This window comes from Trichomycterus rosablanca, chromosome 13 (assembly GCF_030014385.1).
Source record: "Trichomycterus rosablanca isolate fTriRos1 chromosome 13, fTriRos1.hap1, whole genome shotgun sequence".
Classification (NCBI taxonomy): domain Eukaryota; kingdom Metazoa; phylum Chordata; class Actinopteri; order Siluriformes; family Trichomycteridae; genus Trichomycterus; species Trichomycterus rosablanca.
In genome coordinates, this window is record NC_086000.1 from 33,560,154 (window position 1) to 33,582,896 (window position 22,743).

The following is a 22,743-nucleotide window of genomic DNA, read 5'->3' on the forward strand; positions in this document are numbered from 1 at the left end:
GTGATGTATAAGAATCTTAGTATGTGATGTATAATAATTCCAGTATGTGATGTATAACAATCCTAGTATGTGATGTATAACAATGTCAGTATGTGATTTATAAAAATCCCAGTATATGATGTATAACAATCCCAATATGTGATTTATAAGAATCACAGTAAGTGATGTATAAGAATCCCCAGAATGTGATGTATAACAATCCTAGTTTGTGATGTGTAAGAATCCCAATATGTGATACATAACAATCCCAGTATGTGATGTATAAGAATCCCAGAATGTGATGTATAACAATCCTAGTTTGTGATGTGTAAGAATCCTAGTATGTGTTATAAAAAATCCCAGTATGTGATTTATAAGAATCCCAGTATGTGATTTATAAGAATCCCAGTATGTGATTTATTAGAATCCCAGTATGTGATTTATTAGAATCCCAGTATGTGATTTATAAGAATCCCAGTATGTGATTTATTAGAATCCCAGTATGTGATTTATTAGAATCCCAGTATGTGATTTATTAGAATCCCAGTATGTGATTTATTAGAATCCCAGTATGTGATTTATAAGAATCCCAGTATGTGATATATAACAATGTATACTAATCTGTGGTTTTGCGATGTGTGTGTGTGTGTGTGTGTGTGTGTGCGTGTGTGTGTGTGTGTGTGTGGATGGTATGGATGTGGTGGATAGACTAGAGTTAAAATGATAAAGAATCACTTTTATTTTCTTTGTTTAGCAAATATTTAGAAGAGAGCACTTACCTTTAGATGTCTTCAGGATTGTTATTTCTTAAGTAAACAATGTGTTGTGTGTGTGCATGTGTGATGTGTGATGTGTGTATGTGTATTTTTGAAGTAAACAGTGCATTTTGTATGTGCATGGTTGTTGTTGTGTGTGTGTGTGTGTGTGTGTGTGTGTGTGTGTGTGTTTGTATTTCTGAAGTAAACAGTGCATTTTGTATGTGCATGGTTGTTGTTGTGTGTGTGTGTGTGTGTGTGTGTGTGTGTTTGTATTTCTGAAGTAAACAGTGCATTTTGTATGTGCATGGTTGTTGTGTGTGTGTGTGTGTGTTTTTGTATTTCTGAAGTAAACAGTGCATTTTGTATGTGCATGGTTGTTGTTGTGTGTGTGTGTGTGTGTGTGTGTGTGTTTGTATTTCTGAAGTAAACAGTGCATTTTGTATGTGCATGGTTGTTGTTGTGTGTGTGTGTGTGTGTGTGTGTGTGTTTGTATTTCTGAAGTAAACAGTGCATTTTGTATGTGCATGGTTGTTGTGTGTGTGTGTGTGTGTGTGTTTTTGTATTTCTGAAGTAAACAGTGCATTTTGTATGTGCATGGTTGTTGTTGTGTGTGTGTGTGTGTGTGTGTGTGTGTGTTTGTATTTCTGAAGTAAACAGTGCATTTTGTATGTGCATGGTTGTTGTTGTGTGTGTGTGTGTGATGTGTGATGTGTGTATGTGTATTTCTGAAGTAAACAGTGCATTTTGTATGTGCATGGTTGTTGTTGTGTGTGTGTGTGTGTGTGTGTGTGTGTGTGTTTGTATTTCTGAAGTAAACAGTGCATTTTGTATGTGCATGGTTGTTGTGTGTGTGTGTGTGTGTGTTTGTATTTCTGAAGTACAGTGCATTTTGTATGTGCATGTTTGTTGTGTGTGTGTGTGTGTGTGTGTGTGTGTGTGTTTGTATTTTTGAAGTAAACAGTGCATTTTGTATGTGCATGGTTGTGTGTGTGTGTGTGTGTGTGTGTGTGTGTGTGTTTGTATTTCTGAAGTAAACAGTGCATTTTGTATGTGCATGTTTGTTGTGTGTGTGTGTGTGTGTGTGTTTGTATTTTTGAAGTAAACAGTGCATTTTGTATGTGCATGTTTGTTGTGTGTGTGTGTGTTTGTATTTTTGAAGTAAACAGTGCATTTTGTATGTGCATGTTTGTTGTGTGTGTGTGTGTGTGCGTGTTTGTATTTTTGAAGTAAACAGTGCATTTTGTATGTGCATGTTTGTTGTGTGTGTGTGTGTGTGTGTGTGTGTGTTTGTATTTCTGAAGTAAACAGTGCATTTTGTATGTGCATGTTTGTTGTGTGTGTGTGTGTGTGTGTGTTTGTATTTTTGAAGTAAACAGTGCATTTTGTATGTGCATGTTTGTTGTGTGTGTGTGTGTGTGTGTGTGTGTGTGTTTGTATTTTTGAAGTAAACAGTGCATTTTGTATGTGCATGTTTGTTCTGTGTTTGTATTTTGCATTTACAATGTGGCCATGTGTGAGAATGATCATTAAAATGAGCTGAGATGTAAATAAAGTGCACAAAGAACATGATCTCATGTAAAATCAGCAATAATTAAAACAAACAGATGTGCACAGATGTGACTGATGTGACTTAATAATATAAAACTGTAAAAATGAGGCTAATCTTGGACATTTAACAACAGAGACTGTCGGTATAAATTCATACATGAGATCATGTTCATCGCTCAGTAAAGCAGAGAAAAATAAGTGTTCACACTAGAGAATAAAACAACGAGAGGCTACTGTTTATTTTCTCACGAAAGTCTACAATATAGAGCCAGACAGCTGCAAACGATTTTATGTCATGGTCAAAACATTTTAATTTTTTAAAGGTTACAATATTAAAACACATTTTTAATAACAGTAATGAGTTTGAAGGCCAGTACAAATCTGGGTTACAAATCATGGTGAATAATGCACATAAGCATAAGTGAGTCAGGAAGACGTGAGAAATGGTAAACACTTAAAATCACATCTGTGTGACGAAGTGTTTTATTTAGCATTTGTTTATTTATTTATGTATTAATTATATACACTTATTTAAATCTGATTGTTACAGACTTTAAATCATTTCTCAACGTGTCAGAGATTAAAGTCTTTAATTCTGTACTACAGTTATATTTTACTCTAAAATAACCACAGTCGGTAATATTATTATTATAATTATTAACATTATTAGAAGTAGTAGTAGTATTTAATTTTTGATATTATTATTATTATTATTATTATTATTATTATTGGTAGTAAGAGTATTTATTTTTTGATATTATTATTATTATTATTATTATTATTATTATTATTATTGGTAGTTGTAGTAGTAGTAGTAGTAGTAATAGTTGGAGGTAGTAATAGTTGGAGGTAGTAATAGTAGTAGTAGTATTTTATTATTATAATTATTGTTGTTGTTGTTGTCATTATTATTATTAGTGGTAGTAGTATTTTTAAATTTTTTATATTATTATTATTATCATCATTAGTAGTAGTAGTAGTATTTATTTGTTGATATTATTATTATTATTATTTTATTTATTAGTATTATTGTTATTATTATTATTATTATCATTATTAGAAGTAGTGGTAGTATTTTATTTTTTATATTATTATTATTATCATTATTATCATTATTAGCAGTAGTAGTAGGTGAAGTATTCTTCTTCTTCTTGTTCCTCAGCCTTTGTCCAGTTTTTCGGTTACGGGGTCGGCATTAATATTATTATTATTATAAAAGTAGCAGTAGCAGTAGTATTGTAGTAGTACTAGTAGTAAGAGTAGCAGTAGTATTGTAGTAGTAGCAGTAGTAAGAGTAAGAGTAGCAGTAGTATTGTAGTAGTAGTAGTATTGGCATTTTATGTTTACAAATACTGTATTAGTCTTTAAACCATGACATAGTAAAATATTATTATGAAAACAGTTTAATATCATTATCAATACAATAACAGAAACTATGACCGAATGGCTAAAAGTGGTAGGTAAAGCAGGTAACTTGTACCAGCAGATTACCAAACCTTTTAGCCAATAGCATTTCATATTAAATACCACTCTTTAGCACCAACAGTAGCCACTTCGTACACACCACCAGAAGGACAAACACTGACCAACACAAACATGTCTAGTGTGAACACAGACTAACAGAACAGCTAGAAAAGACAAATAATCAGTGGTGGACTTACGGTCGTTGCATTGCGTGCCGGTGTAGGAGGTCATGGAGCAGTCGCAGGTGTAGTTCTCCCACTGCTGGATGCAGATGCCCATGTTGGCGCAGGAGTCCTCCTGGCATGTGTTGCTAGGACCTAGGGTGGCAGAGCACAAGGCTGTAACAGCAGGACAGGGCAGCCACTGAAGAGTCGTTAGGTGCCATGCAGGTATGCACTTCAGTATGCATGCATTCAGGTTAGTAGTGATAGTCAAATACCCCAAAACTTACAAAACAATCTGAACCTTGGGCATTCTCTCCAAATAGGTTTTAGTAACAAAAAATAACTGTGTGCACAAACAAAACACGGTGCTGCAACATTCTCCACATGGCTTCAGACAGGAAAGGTTGGGTGGGTGGGGGATTGAGGTTCCCGGGGCAATCACACACAGGCACAACTGGCCATGTAGATACAAAGACATAATACTGTAAAATTTAACATTAAACCTACTATAGATACCACGTCTAGAACATTTAAAGCATATTATGATCCATTAATGGCTTTTTTTCTTTCTTCTACCTTGTATCACTATCTTGGGTGTGTTATATAATTACAGCTATTATTATTACTACTATTATTACTGCTAACGTTTCTATTATGACAAAAATAAAATACAAAATACACTGAAGTGTTGCTTAAAGAAGCAAGATTTGGACTGCAGATTTTCCAATAATGGAAATAAAAAGGAATGACCAGTATTTTCTCCCATTCTCTCCCTAATTTAGCATAATCAATTTGTCTTCCGCTGCTGGGGGATCCCTGATTGCAGTCAAGGTGGGTACATTGCTGCTCACGCCTCCTCCGACTTGCGCACAGCTCTTACCGGAACCCTTTTTCACCAATGCATTCTGCACAGGTGCCCTTTCTATCTGCTAATCAGGGTCCTTACACAGCGTTTGAAGACCCCACCCACATAGTCCGGTCATCCCGCCCTAGCAGAACCGTGTCTGCTGCAGGCACTGCCAATTATGCCAATTATGAGGAGTTCAGAATCTCGGCGCTGATGTGCTAGTGGAATATCCCGCTGCTCCACCTGGGCACCAACGGCTCATTGTTTTAAGTCATTTGGAGATTGCCATGTGTTCGAAGATTCCTACTTTGCATTACAATTATCTTTGTAGCTGATTGCTTAGTTGCCACTAGCCCGATTGAACAATGGGAATGGACTATTTTGCATTCTGATGTCGTAAACTATTAGCCTTATAGAAATTTTTTAAATATTCATGTTATATAAAATAAAGTTTGAACTAAAAGCCTAGAGCAAAAACTCGTTTCCCCCCACACATTTCCTTCATAGGACAAAACAGGGTAACATGGCATCTCCAAAAACTGAGAGACTCAGTATATAAGACGAGAAGAAAGTAAACTATGGTTCTGTACATATTCATTCATTCATTCAGTGTCTGTTTTACAGCTTGTCCTTGTTAAAGATACCACACGTGTTAAAAGGGTTAATCACTCACAAACAGATAGCAAAATAAAAGAAAAAAAGGAGTTTATGTGTAATATTAGTGCTATAAAATGTTATGTTGTGTTATATCATAAAATGATTCACCCCAACTTCAATTATTTCCTTGATTATGTGGATACAGTGAAAGCTAAATAGCACAAGTAAATACGACTGGTTCATTTTTACAAACACTGACAACTAATCTCACTGAGTTATTCCACATAATGAAAATAATGTGTAGATAATATAGACACTAGACACTTGTCTAGACACTCGCGTAGACAATTGTTATCAGGGTCTTTGTGATTGGGTTTAGTAACAATTCATTTTTTGGGTTGAGAGAGAGAGATTATGTGGCATTACATAGTCAATATTTTATTATTATTGATTTTTATTCTACTCTATTCTATTTACTCTAACTATATTTACTCTGTGCTGGAGCTGCTGTAACACTCAAATTTTCCCCCATCAATAAAGGAATCTTATAACAACCCTAATTATCACAGACATCCCATTTTAAAAACAAAATGACCTCTATAGGTCCTTTCAGCTATAAAAACAGCCACCTTACAGAAAAGGCTTCTCACAAGACTTTGAAGTATGTCTGTGGGAATTTGTGCAGATTTCGTCAAAAGAACATTTGTATGGCTGGACACTGATGGTGATCAAGAAAGTCGCAACTGATGATCAACTTCATTCCATATACATATCCGGCCTATCCGGCTTTAATATCCCACCCCTCTCTGAACAACAGGCCAATCGTTGTTCATGTGGTTGCTCAGCCCAGCCGGCAGGCAGAGCTGAGACTCGATACGGGTGTATTTGAGATCCCAGCTGTGGTGTTCCAGCGTGTGTTTTTACCGCTGCGCCACCTGAGCGGGCTCTATATACATTATTTAAAAGTAAAGCAAAATCAAGCTACACAGACGCTGTAAACCGTGTACACGGGGGCACTATATAATGGTGTGCCATGGAAACTACTATTCTAACCACAGGGCCATGGGAGTACATATTAATAGACATGATTTTTAATAGGACTTCCATATTTTTGTCCAAATAGTCTGTTCTGACCCTAATATAGTAAACATTTATGTATGGCTAAACTACTAAGTTTGGCTTCTTACAAAATGTTCAGAAAGCATTTAATGATCAGAACGTCCAACAGTTTATTTGAGCAAACAAACTGTTGTGAAAATGTTTTCCTCCACTTTGTTTAATGGAAACTGTTTTACGTGAAGATGTGAACCATTTTATACCAAACCAGTGTTAGGGTGAAGCAAGACTTGGACTGTTAAAAAACAAAAATAAAAATAGAAAAAACTATCACAATACATCATCACACAGAGCAGCTTTGAGCCAAAGCTGGGAATGGAAGGGAACTGTCTACCTTGCAGATCGGCTTTGGTGAAACCAACTTTGTTAGCGAAAGAAACAGAAAAGCGAGAAACAGTCAGACAGGTTAGTAGGTGGTCAATGACTTTTGTTAATAAAGCCAGCGCTTTACTAACGTGCATGCTCTACCATTCTTAGGAAGGGTTTAGATTAAAGATTCGACTCTAGCATGGGTTAGAAACTACAGGAATGATAAGCTGACAATACATGGCTGAAAGGCGACCATGTGATTCTAATCACACAGAAAAACCACATGGTGTCCAAGATCTACTGATGTGTAACATAAAGAAGTGAATGAGTCTCATATGCAGAAAAGTTTTACAGTCAACTCCAGAAATACTGGCAAAATAATTCTCTAAAACGAACATTACACACAAATATTAATATCCTTCATGTAAACCATAATTGCACTGTAGTATCCTATCCTAAGTACCACATTTTTACCAACCAGCTGTTTGAATGGCTGCTACATAGAAACATTTTCTAAGAGTAACTTCACTAAGAATCATCTGAACTACACTGGCTTCATGTGTTGTGGTCAGAGGAGAGTAAGATCTAGCTTTTTGGCCGTGCACGTTTTGGCATGTTCACCACAAAACATGAAAATATTCAGATATACAAGTAAACCACTGAACTACGATGGTGAAACATTAAAGTTTGTGAGTTAGTTGTTTTGATTTAAGTGCCCACATGGCTCCTATGAGGACAAAATACTGTACATCAAGATTAAGACATTTAATCAATCCAATTAAACCCAGAAACGTATGTAGAGATAGAAAATTGCCTTAATTCCAGGGAAGGACAGGTATTAATGACTGCACAATTTGCACAATGGCTGCAGGTAATTCCAGGATAAAGTGTTCAGTGTTGAAAAGGAGGCTATATCTACATTTACATTTTCAGCATTTAGCAGACGCTTTTATCCAAAGACTTACAGTACTGTGACAGTGTACTGTCTAAGCAATTGAGGGTTAAGGACCTTGCTCAAGAGCCCAACAGTGGCAGCCTGACCCCCTACCCCCGCAAGCACAATGCAAGCAAAGGCAATTTTTTTATTTTTTATTATTATCTCTAAACCAATCACAAAAATGCAGCTCAGTAGCACAGACAGGTTCTGTCAGTGAGAACAGGAGAGGTGATTACATATCAGGGCAATTTAAAACACTTCCACATGGTAATGTTTGCTTAATATTAATATTTGCTTAATCGTTGCTTAATATTACTTACTTTTTTGTGTGTGTGCATTTAATAAACATACACTGTAGGAAAACCTATAATGCATTATTTTTTTATTAAAAAAAAAAAAAATCCGAACTTGCCAGTGTCACATCTGAGGGCTCCTCCATGTCACGACATGCCCACCCATAATGTTTGACTGGACCCCCAAGTAAAGCAGTCCAGAACCGGGGCTGTTTAAATGTGTTATATGATATATGTCAATTATTCCTTAGTCACGCAATGTTTAATCTATTAGACTGATGCTGGAAACTGCTCAACAGAGTCACAGTTAATATATAAATACAGTATATTATTATTATTGTTCATTTTTATTAAAGCTGCCAAGAATTACTGGAGTTGACTGTTTATAAAGTAGCTCAACCTTAATTATGCACAATTTAACAATAAAAGCTTTAGCGTTTGCAGTATAACCACTGCAAACATTGTCGTTTACTCTTTTAGGCAAACATATGAATAATATATAATTATAAGAGGTTAACTTTTTTACTTTTATTGTTTCATGTTTTGATGAACTGTTTGATAAGCATGACAGAAAAAGACCATTCAGTCTCCTGATCTTGCTTTCCACTTCCTGTTAATTTTGTCGGCCACTTCCTGGCCTGTCCACCTTCCTTCCTAAGCGCTGGTGCATCATTGCCATCTAGTGAATGGAAAGCCCTATTACAGCATAGCACACATTCACGATAATACAGTTCGGCCACCTTCACCCCAAACCATTTGGCATCATTCATCAGGTTTTACAGAGTAATATGCACATCCAGGTTCAATCATGCTCATCACTGAACAAAAAAAAAAAAAAAAACCTACTCACGTTCACTTTTCGATGCTGGGTGGGAGAGATAAATGTAAGATACACAAACACACACACACACACACAAACACACACAAAGCGCTTGTCATGTATGAAATGCTACACAATAAAAATGGCAGTCCAGTGGTACTCAACCTTCTTACCAGCTGAGCCAAACACGCCACACTGACGTTCAGACTTATGGACATTATACGTACATCACTCAGCGTGAGCATGTATAGTATATAAGGATTAATTGTAGTATATAAGCGAGTATTTAAGTGCAGGTTGAGAACCACTGTGACTGGGTGTGCTGGATAAGCCACTACTAATGTGTTTATGAAACTCCACACACAGTTAATACAATAAAGCAAATATAATAATAAAAATAAAATAGCATTACATATTTCACACTGAATTCTGGTGCTGGATAGTCTGACAGTAAATACTGGAGCATGATTAAACGATGGCACTGAGTAATTACAACTCAGTCACAGAAGTGGGCCAGAAAGTTAAACATGTAAAATTGAGAAATCATTTAAAGCTTAAAGTAGTATTGTATTAATGTATTTGCTCATTTGCTTTGAATTCATGACACACTGTTGGAGTTCAACCAGTTACCACAAAAGACCAAACGATTTGGTAAAACAATATAATCACATTTTATTTAAAAAATTAAATAAACTGACTTTAAATCAAAATTTCACATGAAGGTTTTGGACGTAATGGATACACTATTTAAGAAAGAATGGATAATCATTCCCATTTAAAATCAAAACAAAGCTTTTAAAACCACAACAGAATGACAAATGACACATTTACAACATGAGTGTAAATCAGCTCAAAAGAAACGGACACAAACAGTTTACTGTAAAACAGGTTATAATAATAACTGGTGATGAGAATGTTTGGCGTAGTATGTACTATGTATGTACTCATGTATTCAGTACAGGAAAAACAAGTATTCAATCACATCACAGAGCATTTATCCACTTCAGATTTACACTAAAATTTGACTTGACTATCAATTTTTTTAAATAATTCAATATAAAAGTTTTGAAACAGGATGGCATGGTGGGTAGCACTATCACCTCACAGTAAGATGGTCCGGGGTTCGATCCCCAGGCGGGGTGATCCGGATCCTTTCTGTGCGGAGTTTGCATGTTCCCCCCGTGTCTGTGTGGGTTTGTGTGGGGTCCGGGAGCTCCAGTTTCCTCCCACAGTCCAAAGACGTGCAGTCAGGTTAATTGGAGACACTGAATTGCCCTATAGGTGAATGTGTGTGTGTGTGTGTGTGTGTGTGTGTGTATGTGTGTCTGCCCTGCGATTGACTGGCACCCCGTCCAGGGTGTTACTGTGTGCCTTGGACCCATTGAAAAGTCAAATCAATGTGTATGTGTAAGTGCAGAGTCTTAATATATAAACTGTGTAAATTTGAAGTGGATTTGTGCATTAGGGAGTTTATTAAATAAAACAATGTTTAATACTTGGGTTTCCTCACTGCATACAATGTTCTCATGGATGTGATGAGATGAAATGGAATTGGTGATATTTGTGTCTACGCAACTTACTAAATAAATCACTAATAAAGCCTCTGCCAACGTGGTTTCCATTGTTAAACTGACATAATAACGCTTAACACACATTAACCCATATCATATTATTTAAAAAGACCTAAATACTACTAAAATGATGATTTGTTAGAGGTCTAAACATTTAAATGTGTTTGATAACGTCATGACTGGCAGCATTGTATTCCTGGCATTGTAAACAATCCAGCGGCAGTGTTCAAAAAGGAATTACAAAATTATAAATCTTCTGTAATTGATTTGTAATTAGGCAAGTTGTTAATAATACAGGACAAATTCGCACTGAAGCATACTGCAATCAGCACTGTAACAAAGAGGTATAAAGGATATGGATGTTATAGCAGATTTTAAATGGTGTTTATATATTTTTTTAATTATATATTTATATTCTGCTTTAAAGAGGAAAGTAAAAGAGGAAGAGGATGGACAGCAATAAGACGGAAGTATATAATAATGAACTATTTATTAAAAAGCCTGAAGACCTGAACAGAAGATAGTCTGGAGAAACACTGTCTATATGGTTGTCAGAAATCAGAATTAATCCGATGGTACATTAATTATCATTACATTTACATTTTATGCGTTTAGCAGACGCAACTCCAAAGCAACTTACAGTTCTGTGACAGAATACTGTCTAAGCAATTGAGGGTTAAGGGCCTTGCTCAAGGGCCCAACAGTGGCAACCTGGCAGTGGGGCTTGAACCAGCAACATTTCGATTACTAGTCCAGTACCTTAACCACTAGTGCTACAAATATTATTATTGTTATTATTATTATTATTAGTAGTAGTAGTAGTAGTAGTAGTATTGGTATTATTATTTTTATTATTATTTTATTATTATTTTTTATTATTATTATATTTATTATTATTATTATAATTATTATTATTATTGTTGTTGTTTTGTTGTTGTTATTATTATTACTGTTGTTGTTATTGTTATTATCATTATTATTATTATTATTGTTGTTGTTATTATTATTATTATCTCTGATTCTTCCAAACACACTCTCTCCTTCTGTAGGACTTGTCTTTGTCCATGAAATTAACAAACATTTCCGTTAAGACCCAATGTTTCCTTGGGGCTTTTTTCCTGCATTGAAGCAGCTTTTTATTTATGACAGACGTGATTTTTGTGGTTCAAGATTCTATCTGACCATCTAGATGAATTTCTTCTGAGCATATGGTTTTTTCTTTCTAACACTACCAGAGAGCCCACTGTTAATCATTACAGTTGAAAACAAGCCCATCACTGAAAGACTAGATAGAAACAGGGAGGAAAATATGAACAGAAGTTGGCAGAGGCTTTGATAATATTTTTGAGAGGGTCACCTACAGCATTGAGAACATATTTATGTAATATTACCTGGTTTAAGCACTACTGAGTACAAATTAAAGACTATTAAATACACACATGATTTATTTATGATATTGTAATTATGGTCTTTGGATCATTTTGACTGTTTCTGATTAAGAAATAAAACTAAAATAAATTAAAGCCATTTTTTACATGTAAACAGTTTTATGTATTTAAAATGTATTATTTTAGTAACTCTCTGGACACCGATATGGATCATAAACTTTGTGTATGAACTATATTAGAAAAACAAATGTGGTGAAGCACAATAAAGTCTATCTAAGCACTTCTTGTGTTACAATACTGTAATGTGGCAAATGCTCTTTGATAACACAATAGTAGATGATTAATAGATAAAGATTTAATTTTATCACCATGTGGGTTTGTGGGTAATACAGGAGCACGGCTGCCTGTAAGACCATTGTGGCCTGTAATATAATGTGATATAAGTAAGCTCTAATAAAAGCCACGTGGTCTAACAGGCCGCCTGTTGGATGAGGGAGGTGATAAGGAGGGATAGGAGGATGGTTTGATGACTCAGTGAGATGGTAATGGAGCTACTGTTAGCATTCATGAGGAAAAACGGGCTTCCAGAGCTGGAGTTGTAAGAGGGAGTACCTTCACATCCACGCTCGATCTGTCCGCTGCGAAACAGAGCGTCGTTTATCAGGTCAGGAAGACGACCGTTTAGGTCCACCGATGCCAGGCAGCCCTTAAAGCCCTCCCTCGATGCTACCAGTTTGGGAAGGCTGCTGTACATGTTCGGCCCCAGACCAGCAATGTACAGATCACCTGGAAAGGTGGGATACATTTAATAAACCATCCAATAAAGTAAAAAAAAAAAGTTTTAAGTAAAAAAAAATGTTTACTGTATAAAATTATTCTTTGACAAAGTTATAAAGTATTTTCTATGGTTTAAGATTCGTTTTTGTCACTTTTTATGGTTTGGAATTAAGTTTATTTTTTTCACTTTTGCCACTTTCTATGGTTTAAGGTCCTTTTTTCACTTTCTATGATTAAAGATCTATTTTAGTCTAGCAGTAAATGCTGCAAAACCAGATTTACTTGCAGAAGCTTCACTTATGTTTTTACACTTTTTTTACACTCTATGGTTGAAGATCTGTGTTTTTATCACTTTCTATAGTTTAGGATCCGTGTTTATCACTTTCTGTGGTTTAGGATCCTTGTTTATCACTTTCTGTGGTTTAGGATCCGTGTTTATCACTTTCTATAGTTTAGGATCCGTGTTTATCACTTTCTGTGGTTTAGGATCCGTGTTTATCACTTTCTGTGGTTTAGGATCCGTGTTTATCACTTTCTGTGGTTTAAGATTCATTTTTTTATCACTTTCTGTTTTTAAAATGTTATTATTATTATTATTATTGTTGTTGTTGTTGTTGTGTTTCCACTGTCTTATTTTAGTGGTATGCTGATTTAGGACCTGGTACTTAATAAAATTAATGCTTAATTTCTTAAAAGATAGGAATACAAGACATCTGATTCTGTCATACACAACTTTAAATGAATTCAAATAATTAAAATCATGACTTGTAGTGACCTCTGAGTAAAAACTTAGAAGACTTTATCTATTTACCTTTTAGATCCAGGTTTTTGGCACCATTAACGACCTGGCTCACAGCCTTGGCATCTACTTTGAGGGTGTGCAGGTTGCTGTTATCTCTGGTGATGACCACATTGTGCCACTGGTTATCATTCAGAGCTCGATCAGTGTTTCCTTTAATGAGGTTTGGACCATTACCAAGGTCAAACACATAATGGATGTACCTAAACGAGAGAAAGAAACACGTTACTATTAACATATTAAGCATTAACAACTCCAAACACTCTTTGTAATAGTTGTCAACCCAAACTTCAGGTCACATTTTACCCCTTCACCAGCTCCACAGCGATAAAGTCACTGCCATCACCACTGTTGAAGAGGATGATGCCGTCAGCTAGGGTGGTCTTGAACTGGAAGAACAGATGCATGGAGGTGTAGGCCTGCAGTGTCGCCAGGCTCAGGTAGCTACTCTTGGCCTTGAAGGTAACCGGGTCGGCGATGATGGACCTCATGCCAAATCGTGCGTTCAGCTCACAGAAGTCAATGTCGCCGTTCTTGCACAGGTCGATGTACAGCAGGCCGTTGAACCTGAGGCTCTGCAGGTGGCCAATGAAGCTGGACGGTATGTGCGTAACAAAGCGGCGCTCTGTCATTACGCCAGTCTCAATATTGTGGAACTCCAGACGTGTATGGTCACCCACCATCTGACCTGCAGCCCCAGCAGGTTGGAAAAAAAAGGGGAAAAAGAAAAATGCAGCTATACTTTTACTGTTACTGAACGTACACCGCAGTTCAATTAAATAATGCGACATTTTATTGTTGCTGACTTCAACACTGCATTTTTTCCCGCCAACACGACTCATTTACGTAAAAACAACACTGGTTTTGTTGTATTTTTGGAAGATTTTCTAAATATTTTGGCAAATTTGTTGTCTTTCAAATTCAAAACCAAAAAAAGTACCTTCAGCTACGTCATCGTCAACTGTGAGCTTGTAGGTTTTACCGCGCCGGATCACCCGTACCGTATGCCACTCATTGTCATTGAGTTTTTGTCCAGCATACAGTGTCTCTGGTCCCTTGCCTGAGAACGACGGTCATGAAAAGTTAATGTCATTCTTATTTCATCATTCATAATCAAACCTTTGCTTTCTATCGTTCAGAGAAAAAATGCACTGAATTTGTTCTTAATTCTTCTTACAATTACACCAAACTGGGTACACCAAATGGGTAAAAGGTTTTCGTTAATTGTAGTGTAAACATTGTTTAATTATGGTTTAAGAGGTAAACGCTGATTTTATCCAATAGAAAGCAGAAGTTCGACTTTCGTTGTAGTACACCTTTGAACTAATTGTGCTAAAATAAAAAAATAAAAAGAAATAAAAACACTTTGGGGAAACTAAATGGCTTTTACTCATGAAAAGGTCTTGGCATACCACCCGCTCCAAAAAGGGGGGATTTAACTTACAACACAATGGGGTCACTGCTTTACCCAGAGCTCTGACTCATCTACAAAATTTCTACAGCTTGATGTATTGACCAAGATGGCACAAAGAAATCTGTTTATTAAGATTCACTAAACTTTCAATATCTACCAAAAGGAAAGTTATTGTAAGACAGGAGCAAAAGCAAAAACCTCAAGCATATTTATTTATTCATTTAATTTTGTCCTTTGTTTCCACTATCATTATCCAGCACTGCAGCCCATAACCATGCTATAAAAAACAACAAACCCAGACTTTGCCCTGAGAAATGTTTTTGAAAGCCTTACAATTGTAAGAAACAGATTAGTACTAGATACAATTATAAAATGATTACATTCTTAAACATGCTTTTAAGGGAGCATAATCTACATTTAAATACAGAGGAAAACTATGTTTAAAAGCTGTGGAAGGGGTTGAGGAGAGGGGAAGCTAAACTTGAAAATCAAAGATAACCATAAATAGAAAAAAAAATGACAACAGTAATTAAATGATAAAGATCTAACAAAACTCAGTGTTACTGAACACACAAGGTGAAAAGTTACACTTCCTCCTGACGCTCAAACTTTTAGTAAGAGATGCTACAAATGCTGCATGAGGGATGAGAATCCTCATCATTAACACATCCTTCACCATGTATTACAGCTGTCCATATCAAGTAATATGAAAAATATCCTTTATGTCATTATATTTTATATCCAGTATTTAATATATAACTTATGTAGAGTGTATTTTTTCAGAGTGTAAATTATTTATTATTATTTATTTATTTTTTATGTTTGTGAGTACTGCTACTATTTCTTTGTCGTTAGAAGAAAGCCTTTATTTGTCATATATACATTAACACCTTCATGTCTTCTGGTCAACAATGGCTGCATGGCAGAGCCAGGATCCAAACCTACACTCTTCTGATTGCTAGCTCAAAGCTCTACCCAAAAAACTAATTGTACCAGTATATAAAGACAGTAAAGATTCTATCCTGTCCTATTTTATTATACTCTATATTAAACAATAATACAGGGACAATTAATCTAAGGCTTAACAGAGGGGTTACTTTATTATACTATCCTGGCTGCAACTGTAGGGAGCTCATTTTGCCTTGTAGAGCTAAAAGTACACAATATATCATAATTTTTGGACATCTGACCATAAGCCTGCTGAATTCTAAAACAATCAGTATTTATATGAAATAGGACCCCTCCCATTTGTGACTATAGCAGCCCTCACCCTTCTGGGACGGCTCCCCAAACAGTTTCCTTCTGTGAATTTGAGTACCTTCAGTCAAAAAAGAGCAGTTTGTAAAGGCAGTGGACACTGATGTTAGACGACACCTTGGATTGAAAACGGTCTCTGTTAAGGTCACTACACTAAGTTCCCTACACAAAAACTCATGAAAATATCCTAACAGTCTTAATTATGTGTACAGGCAGAGTCATGATGAAAGATCCTTCTCCAAGCTGTTGCTACAAATTCAAGATTCAAAAGTTTATTTTCATATTCATAGAGAAGCAAACTCACACCAACACAATCTGCACTGAAGAGTTATCAGGAACACCTAAGATAACAGTTAATTGAAATTATATAGGAAATTATAGTGTTTCAGCAGCTTACATGCACATAAGTACACATATAAGTAAAAATAACAAAGATAATTTAATTATTTATTTCCTTTCTCTGTCTGTCTGTATGTCTATCTATTTATTTTATTAATTTATTTGCATTTTAATGCCATGTTTTACACACTTTGGTTACATTCATGACAGGACAGGTAGTTATTGTCAAACACAGTCATGGAGAATTTTGTATTCAGAAATGACTGACCTATTGAAAATTAACCCATGGGGACAAATTAAAGACCAGCCAAACGTGCAGTGTGTTTTAGAAAAATGATTGTACACGTCACTAAAATGTCACGTCACCAAGCCTTCATTACTTTGTAATGGTTGACTGCACAGATGGGTCGGCCTTCTCCAGTGCCCTCTGTCTCGTGCAGCTCTATCATATGTACAGCTTACATAAATCACTTCAAACTACCTGCATAGATTCTTAAACTTTTCACACTTACATCTTTGTTCTGGACCTAAATGGACTGTTTTCAAGTCCAGCTTGAAGCTAAAAATCCCTGATCTGGCTTAAAATGCCAATGTTGGGCTCACAATAAGTAATTCCATAATATATATATTTACACACACATTTACATTTGTAATAAATTTTCACAGACATTTGTTTTAAAATAATAAAAAAATAATGTTACTTTTAAAGTATGATAACATTTTTGGTGCACACTATGTAAAAGACAGAACTGCAGTTTTAAATGCAGTTTAAATTAAGCGTCAGCTGGTAGATCAGAAAACTGATGGCTGGGCGGCTGCATGAACAACGATTGGCTCTTCTTCATTGGGTAGGATAAGCCGGATAGGGACCTCATAACTGAGCAAATTACGACCTCTGCTGGCTGGCTCATGGCGTCTGCACAGAGTCGAGAAAATATGTGTTGATCAGGGTGTGGCTCTCCGTACACAAAGCTGATCGGCATATGAACTCGCCTTGTGCAGTCGGCTACTGCACACTTGTCAGAGGGGGTGTGGGACAGTCTCGCTCTCCTCAATCGGGGCAGGGGTCAGTTCCAGTGGAGAGGAAGCAGAACACAGTTGGGGAAAAAATTGGACGCACTAAATTCGGGAGAAAAATGCATTAAAAAAAAATAGGTGTCTGTACCTACTGCATTGGGGAGTAGCAACAAAATCTTGAACTGATAGTGTGGAAGCATGGGGGACATGTGGGTGTGGAGTCAATCAAGATTAATTAGTCTGATCAGTCTGATAGTTTTACATAACTGTGCTAAATGGAAGTTATGAGGTGTCGAGGTAAAGGACACAAGACTAATCTAGCATGGAGATGACTGTAAACAGGTTATGACAGCATCCTAAATTACATCATATATACACCATACACATACACACACACACACACACACACACACACACACACAGCTCACTAACACATCCCAACTACTCTTATACTCTATATGAGCAAAAGAATTGGGACATCCCTTCTATTTAAAAAAATGCTTCTGAATTTGCAGCGACAGTTTAGGGAAGGCCTTTTCCTTTTCCAGCATGACTATACTCCTGTGCACAATGTAAGCTCTATAAAGACTTTAAGAAAATCTCAGTTTAAAGAAAATCAGTGTCCTGCACAGAGTCCTGACCTCAGCCCCACTGAACAACTCTGGAATGAACTGGAACATCAATTGTGGCTTGACCAACATTAGTGCCCAGATATACAAATTCTCTTCTCACTGAATAGACACAGATTCCCACAGGCAATACTTGTAAGTCTTGTGAGAAGCCTTTTTAGAAGAGTGGTTGCTGTTATAACTGAAAAGATCATATAGAGGTCACTCTATTTTATTAGCATTTGTTTTTCAAATGGGATGTTCAGAGAAAGAGGGCAGAGAAGATTATGACTAACATCTCACACCCTGGTCACTTCCTTTTCCAGCGGTTTCCATATCAGCGGAGACCAAGAGTAACCGCCACCTCCACAGCTTCTTTTCCCAGGCTGTCACCCTCCTAAACAGGGACCATTCCTACATCCCTCTGCTTTAAACTACTGCATATGCACCATTAACACACTTGCTGTATCATCTGTATATATCATTCCATAATTCTCCTGCACACATATGAATCCTACCCTAATACTTATAAATAAATATTTAATAGTCACTTCCATTGCATTTTTATTACTTAAAGTTTGTTATTGTACTGTTTATTTATGTTTAGATAAATGTCTGTTTATATAATATATACAGTGGTACCTCGTAACTCAACGTCCCCTGAACTCAAAATCTTAAACTCAACGTTTACCTTAAACTCAACGTGTTATTTATTTAATTTTATATTTACACTGAACAGCCGCTTTGTTTAGCGTTTGGCATAAGCCATGCATTAAAACGCCATCAAGTGGGCATATGAGACAAATCTGCATTTGTCTGGAATAACCGTCCAATTCACTCTCAAAGCGTCCACGTGTATTTGTGTTTAGCTGTTTCACTTTTAAACTTGTGTTATAGCCTGGGGTCCTTTTTTTTTTTTGAGAGAGTCTTAAACACTTATTGTTAAAAAAAAAAAAAAAAAGCTTAGGGTGACAAAGTATTAAAAAAACAACACAGAAACACTAAACTTATTTATTCTTAATTATTACTGCTCATAAGTTCTCTCCAATAATAAAATTCCTTGCTCATTGTTTTAGTACAATAAGTCACGTTAACCGGAACCATGGAACACATTAACAGGTTTCCCATACATCCTTATGAAAAAAAAAACCCCTTGAAACTCAACGCCTTATAAACTCAACACCACTCCCAGAACCAACTGACGTTGAGTTTCAAGGTACCACTGTAATTTTCTATATGATTTTACTACATCTAAATATGTTTACACCTGCACCAAGAGAAATTCCTTGTACATCTGGTACTTGGCGAATAAATAAAGATTCTGATTCAACAAGCTCAAGGTCAGGCGTCCAAATACAGTCATACAGTGTACATTTCCAGAGGTTATACATGTTGCTTACACATTAGAAAATACTGTCTCTGTACCTAGATTTAATTTTCTCAGATTTTAAGTACGAAGCCGTCCTGCATGACTTAAGTTTTATAAGTAAATGTGATTACAAATTAATAATAAAATATCCAAACACATTCGTACCACTTGGCTAACCAATAAAGATGCTTTTTTTCTTGTAACTTCCACACTGTTATAACATTAGTAAAAAATCTTTAGTGAGAGTATGCAAAACTTATTTATGAGTAAAAGCAGTGAGTCAATAATTCATAAGAATATTTCATCACTGTACTTTAAGCAAAAAGAACATATTCTAAACAAGAAGTGAATTATTCATCTACTTTTAAAAGCACAGAGATTAAAGTGAACATTAAACTCATTCAAAGAAAAGTAAACATGCAAAGAAAAGTCAACTTCAGCTAAATAATATCGACTTATTAATGTAAATAAAACCAAATTACACTTGTCTTGTAGAAAAGACATTTCTGTTATTTGCCATTGTACACCTAAGAAAATGATATCTTACTGTCCCAAAGCCTCCTGAATAAAGGCAAATCTATCTATTTAATTATTTATTTAAATTTCTTCTTCGCTTTTAAGTAAAATGTTATTGCAAAACTTGCCAGAGCATTAACACATTTAGGCTTGATATGAGTACCGTATAAGTACTCATCTCCAAGTAGTAATTTATTACAAACTATATACGAAATAACAACCAACCAGGTGTCCTGTTATTAATAATAATCATAATAAAAGAAGAAAAATGAAGATGTCTCAAGTCTGTTGTTTTTCAGTGAGTAGAAATGTATTAACCCCTTCAAATGTAAGAAGAAATCTGCTGACATTTAGCAATGATGAGACATTTTACATTTTTTCTTTCATTATTTCAATTGTTCCTTCTCTTGAATGTGACTTTTACCCATTTATTTTAGTCAATTTCTAACATTTAAAATTATGTGTGCATTAATATTAAATCATTTTAATTTAAGTGACCAATTACATCAAAATTAAATTGTAAAATCTATAAAAATAACAGTTCTGGTATTAAAAAAATTACACTGCACTAATAATAAATAATAAAAAAAACATCTGTCTGAGTGCACAGTTAGGACAAATAAAATCTATTTTTCTCACTTTATGTCTGATTTAAATATTTCCTTGTTTACTAATCTGTCTGTTTAAAAACAGCAGTGATTTAAGACTACAGCATTAAGAAGTGACGTGTTTACTGCCCAGTGTTACATATGTATCATGCTTCTACTGGCTTATTACAACATTTATTTAGGTTCAGAAAAAAAGCTAAATTGTGGACCATCTAATGTCTCTTCACAGACCCTAATTTGAGAAGCACTGGTTTGAAGGGTTTTATGTTTCTTATACTAAGGTCACTTAGCAATGTTGAAAAAAGACAAAAAATTGTTTCATAAAAATAAAGTAAGCATATTTAGTTACCTAAATAACACAGGTTTATGTTTAGGTTGCTTTCATGCTTTCATATTTTCATGCAGGGGCCTAAACGTTAACCGCCATCTGTGTAATTATCATTAATAAATTGTAACATTAACATCAGTCTAAAACAAATAAAGTAAAGATAACTTTACATCCACTATAATCAATGCTGATACCAAAACTAAAACTTATATGTGTGGCTTTTGTTTCTTATTGTACAACCTCAAATCAGAAAAAGTTGGGATAGTGTGGAAAATGCAAATAAAATAAAAACACAGTGTTCCTTTCATTTACTTTGACTTTTATTTGAGTGCAGACAGGATGAACCTGAGATATTTCATGTTTTATCTGCTCAACTTCATTTAATTTATTAATAAACATCCATTCCTGCATTTCAGACCTGCAACACATTCCAAATAAGTTGGGACAGGGGCAATCCAGACTGCAGTTCTGACCTGTCCCCAATAGAGAATGTGTGGAGAAGTTTGAAACGAAAAATGTGACAATGCTGTCCCAACTTTTTCTGATTTGGAGTTGTAGTTCAGTAGTGCAATAATAAAATGTTAATATTTCTAATATTATTTAGCATTACTTTTTCATGTTGGTTGTGATAACCATACTGCAACATAGTTATGTTGTTTGATTATGTGCATTTATTTACAAATGTGTATAGATTATTGACTGGATCTATTATAAAGGTGAGACCTAACAAAGAATTAATACACAGTTGTCAACAAAGAAATAATTAATTCCTAAAGCCTTTGTAAATCATGAATATTACATAATTTTGCCTAAAACAGACTTTTTGCCTCAGTAAGATATCATTTTCATAGTGTATATTACCAATAATAATGGCAGTGTGTCCAAATAATAAAGTTCTAATAACAAATGATTGTAAATTATTATAAGACTTAATTATTAAACATTTAACAAAAGCTTTAGTGGTTTACACATATTAACCCATATTGTAAGCATCACCCATTTCAACATGCAACAACCATTACATTATACAGATAATCATGTTTAATTCACATGCATTAATAAACACAGTGTTTAGTCTAGCAAATCTCAAACCTGTAGTAAATCATTACAAATGTAATATTATTTATTATTATTAATGACTACGTTACAGACATCTGCACTACAAATATCAGCGCGCTTCGCCTGGTCACCAGACCTTTTGAGCATGTGCAAACTGTCACTATAGAAAAGGAAGCAAAAAGACTCAATACGTCGCTTAAACAAGACAATCAATAGAAACAAAATGAAACTTGAGTGGTAACTTACTGGAGTTACAGTTAATCCTGATACAGTCTAGATGGGGAAGAATAAATGACAGATGAAATTGCATCCTTCAAGGTTACAGCTGCAGACATCCAAAAACAAGAATTCCACCCTTCCGGGGACGTCCACATGCAGAGACGCGGCCATTTTACCAACACTTCCATTAAAACTTTTAATGTTTTTATATTTCTTAATAGATATGTAAAATCATATCAGACAGCTTTATTATCTGTCACTGATTATATGGGATAAAAATGTTCAGACTATTTGATTGTTCAAATAATGAGCTGTAACTGTTGGTATTTCTTTACCCACTATAAGAAATTTAATTATTGGACTGTATATAAACTGAGATCATGAGATGTTATACTTAAATACAACTAAAGTTGTTTAAATATGATTTTCATAAAATGGCCGCTTGTAGTTTACCAGCCACATAAATTCATCGACCCAGATCTTTCTTTTCATCAAACAGTCATACTGTAAATTATTATTATTATTATTTTATTAAAAAACCTGCCTCACAGTTAGAACACAAACTTGTTGTCTAAATGTTTTATTTAATTAATATTTCATTTAAATAGACTTAGTAATCCAATCCGATTATTCTCAATAAAA

General features: G+C 35.1%; 1 protein-coding gene across 4 annotated transcripts in view; it reads right to left on the reverse strand.

The window, feature by feature from the left end:
• Positions 1-22,743, reverse strand: part of nrxn3a (neurexin 3a) — a 383,783-nt gene that overhangs the window by 304,906 nt on the left and 56,134 nt on the right. For 2 of the 4 annotated variants that reach the window (XM_063007914.1, XM_063007915.1), the window contains exons 6-11: positions 22,129-22,155; positions 14,308-14,427; positions 13,674-14,055; positions 13,380-13,570; positions 12,404-12,577; positions 3,947-4,066 (exon numbers count right to left, since the gene is read on the reverse strand). In XM_063007914.1, coding sequence (XP_062863984.1) covers positions 3,947-4,066; positions 12,404-12,577; positions 13,380-13,570; positions 13,674-14,055; positions 14,308-14,427; positions 22,129-22,155 — 1,014 coding nt within the window. Of the gene's footprint in view, positions 1-3,946; positions 4,067-8,862; positions 8,878-12,403; positions 12,578-13,379; positions 13,571-13,673; positions 14,056-14,307; positions 14,428-22,128; positions 22,156-22,743 lie in introns of all 4 variants that reach the window. The other 2 variants (XM_063007912.1, XM_063007913.1) reach the window with 2 other exon arrangements.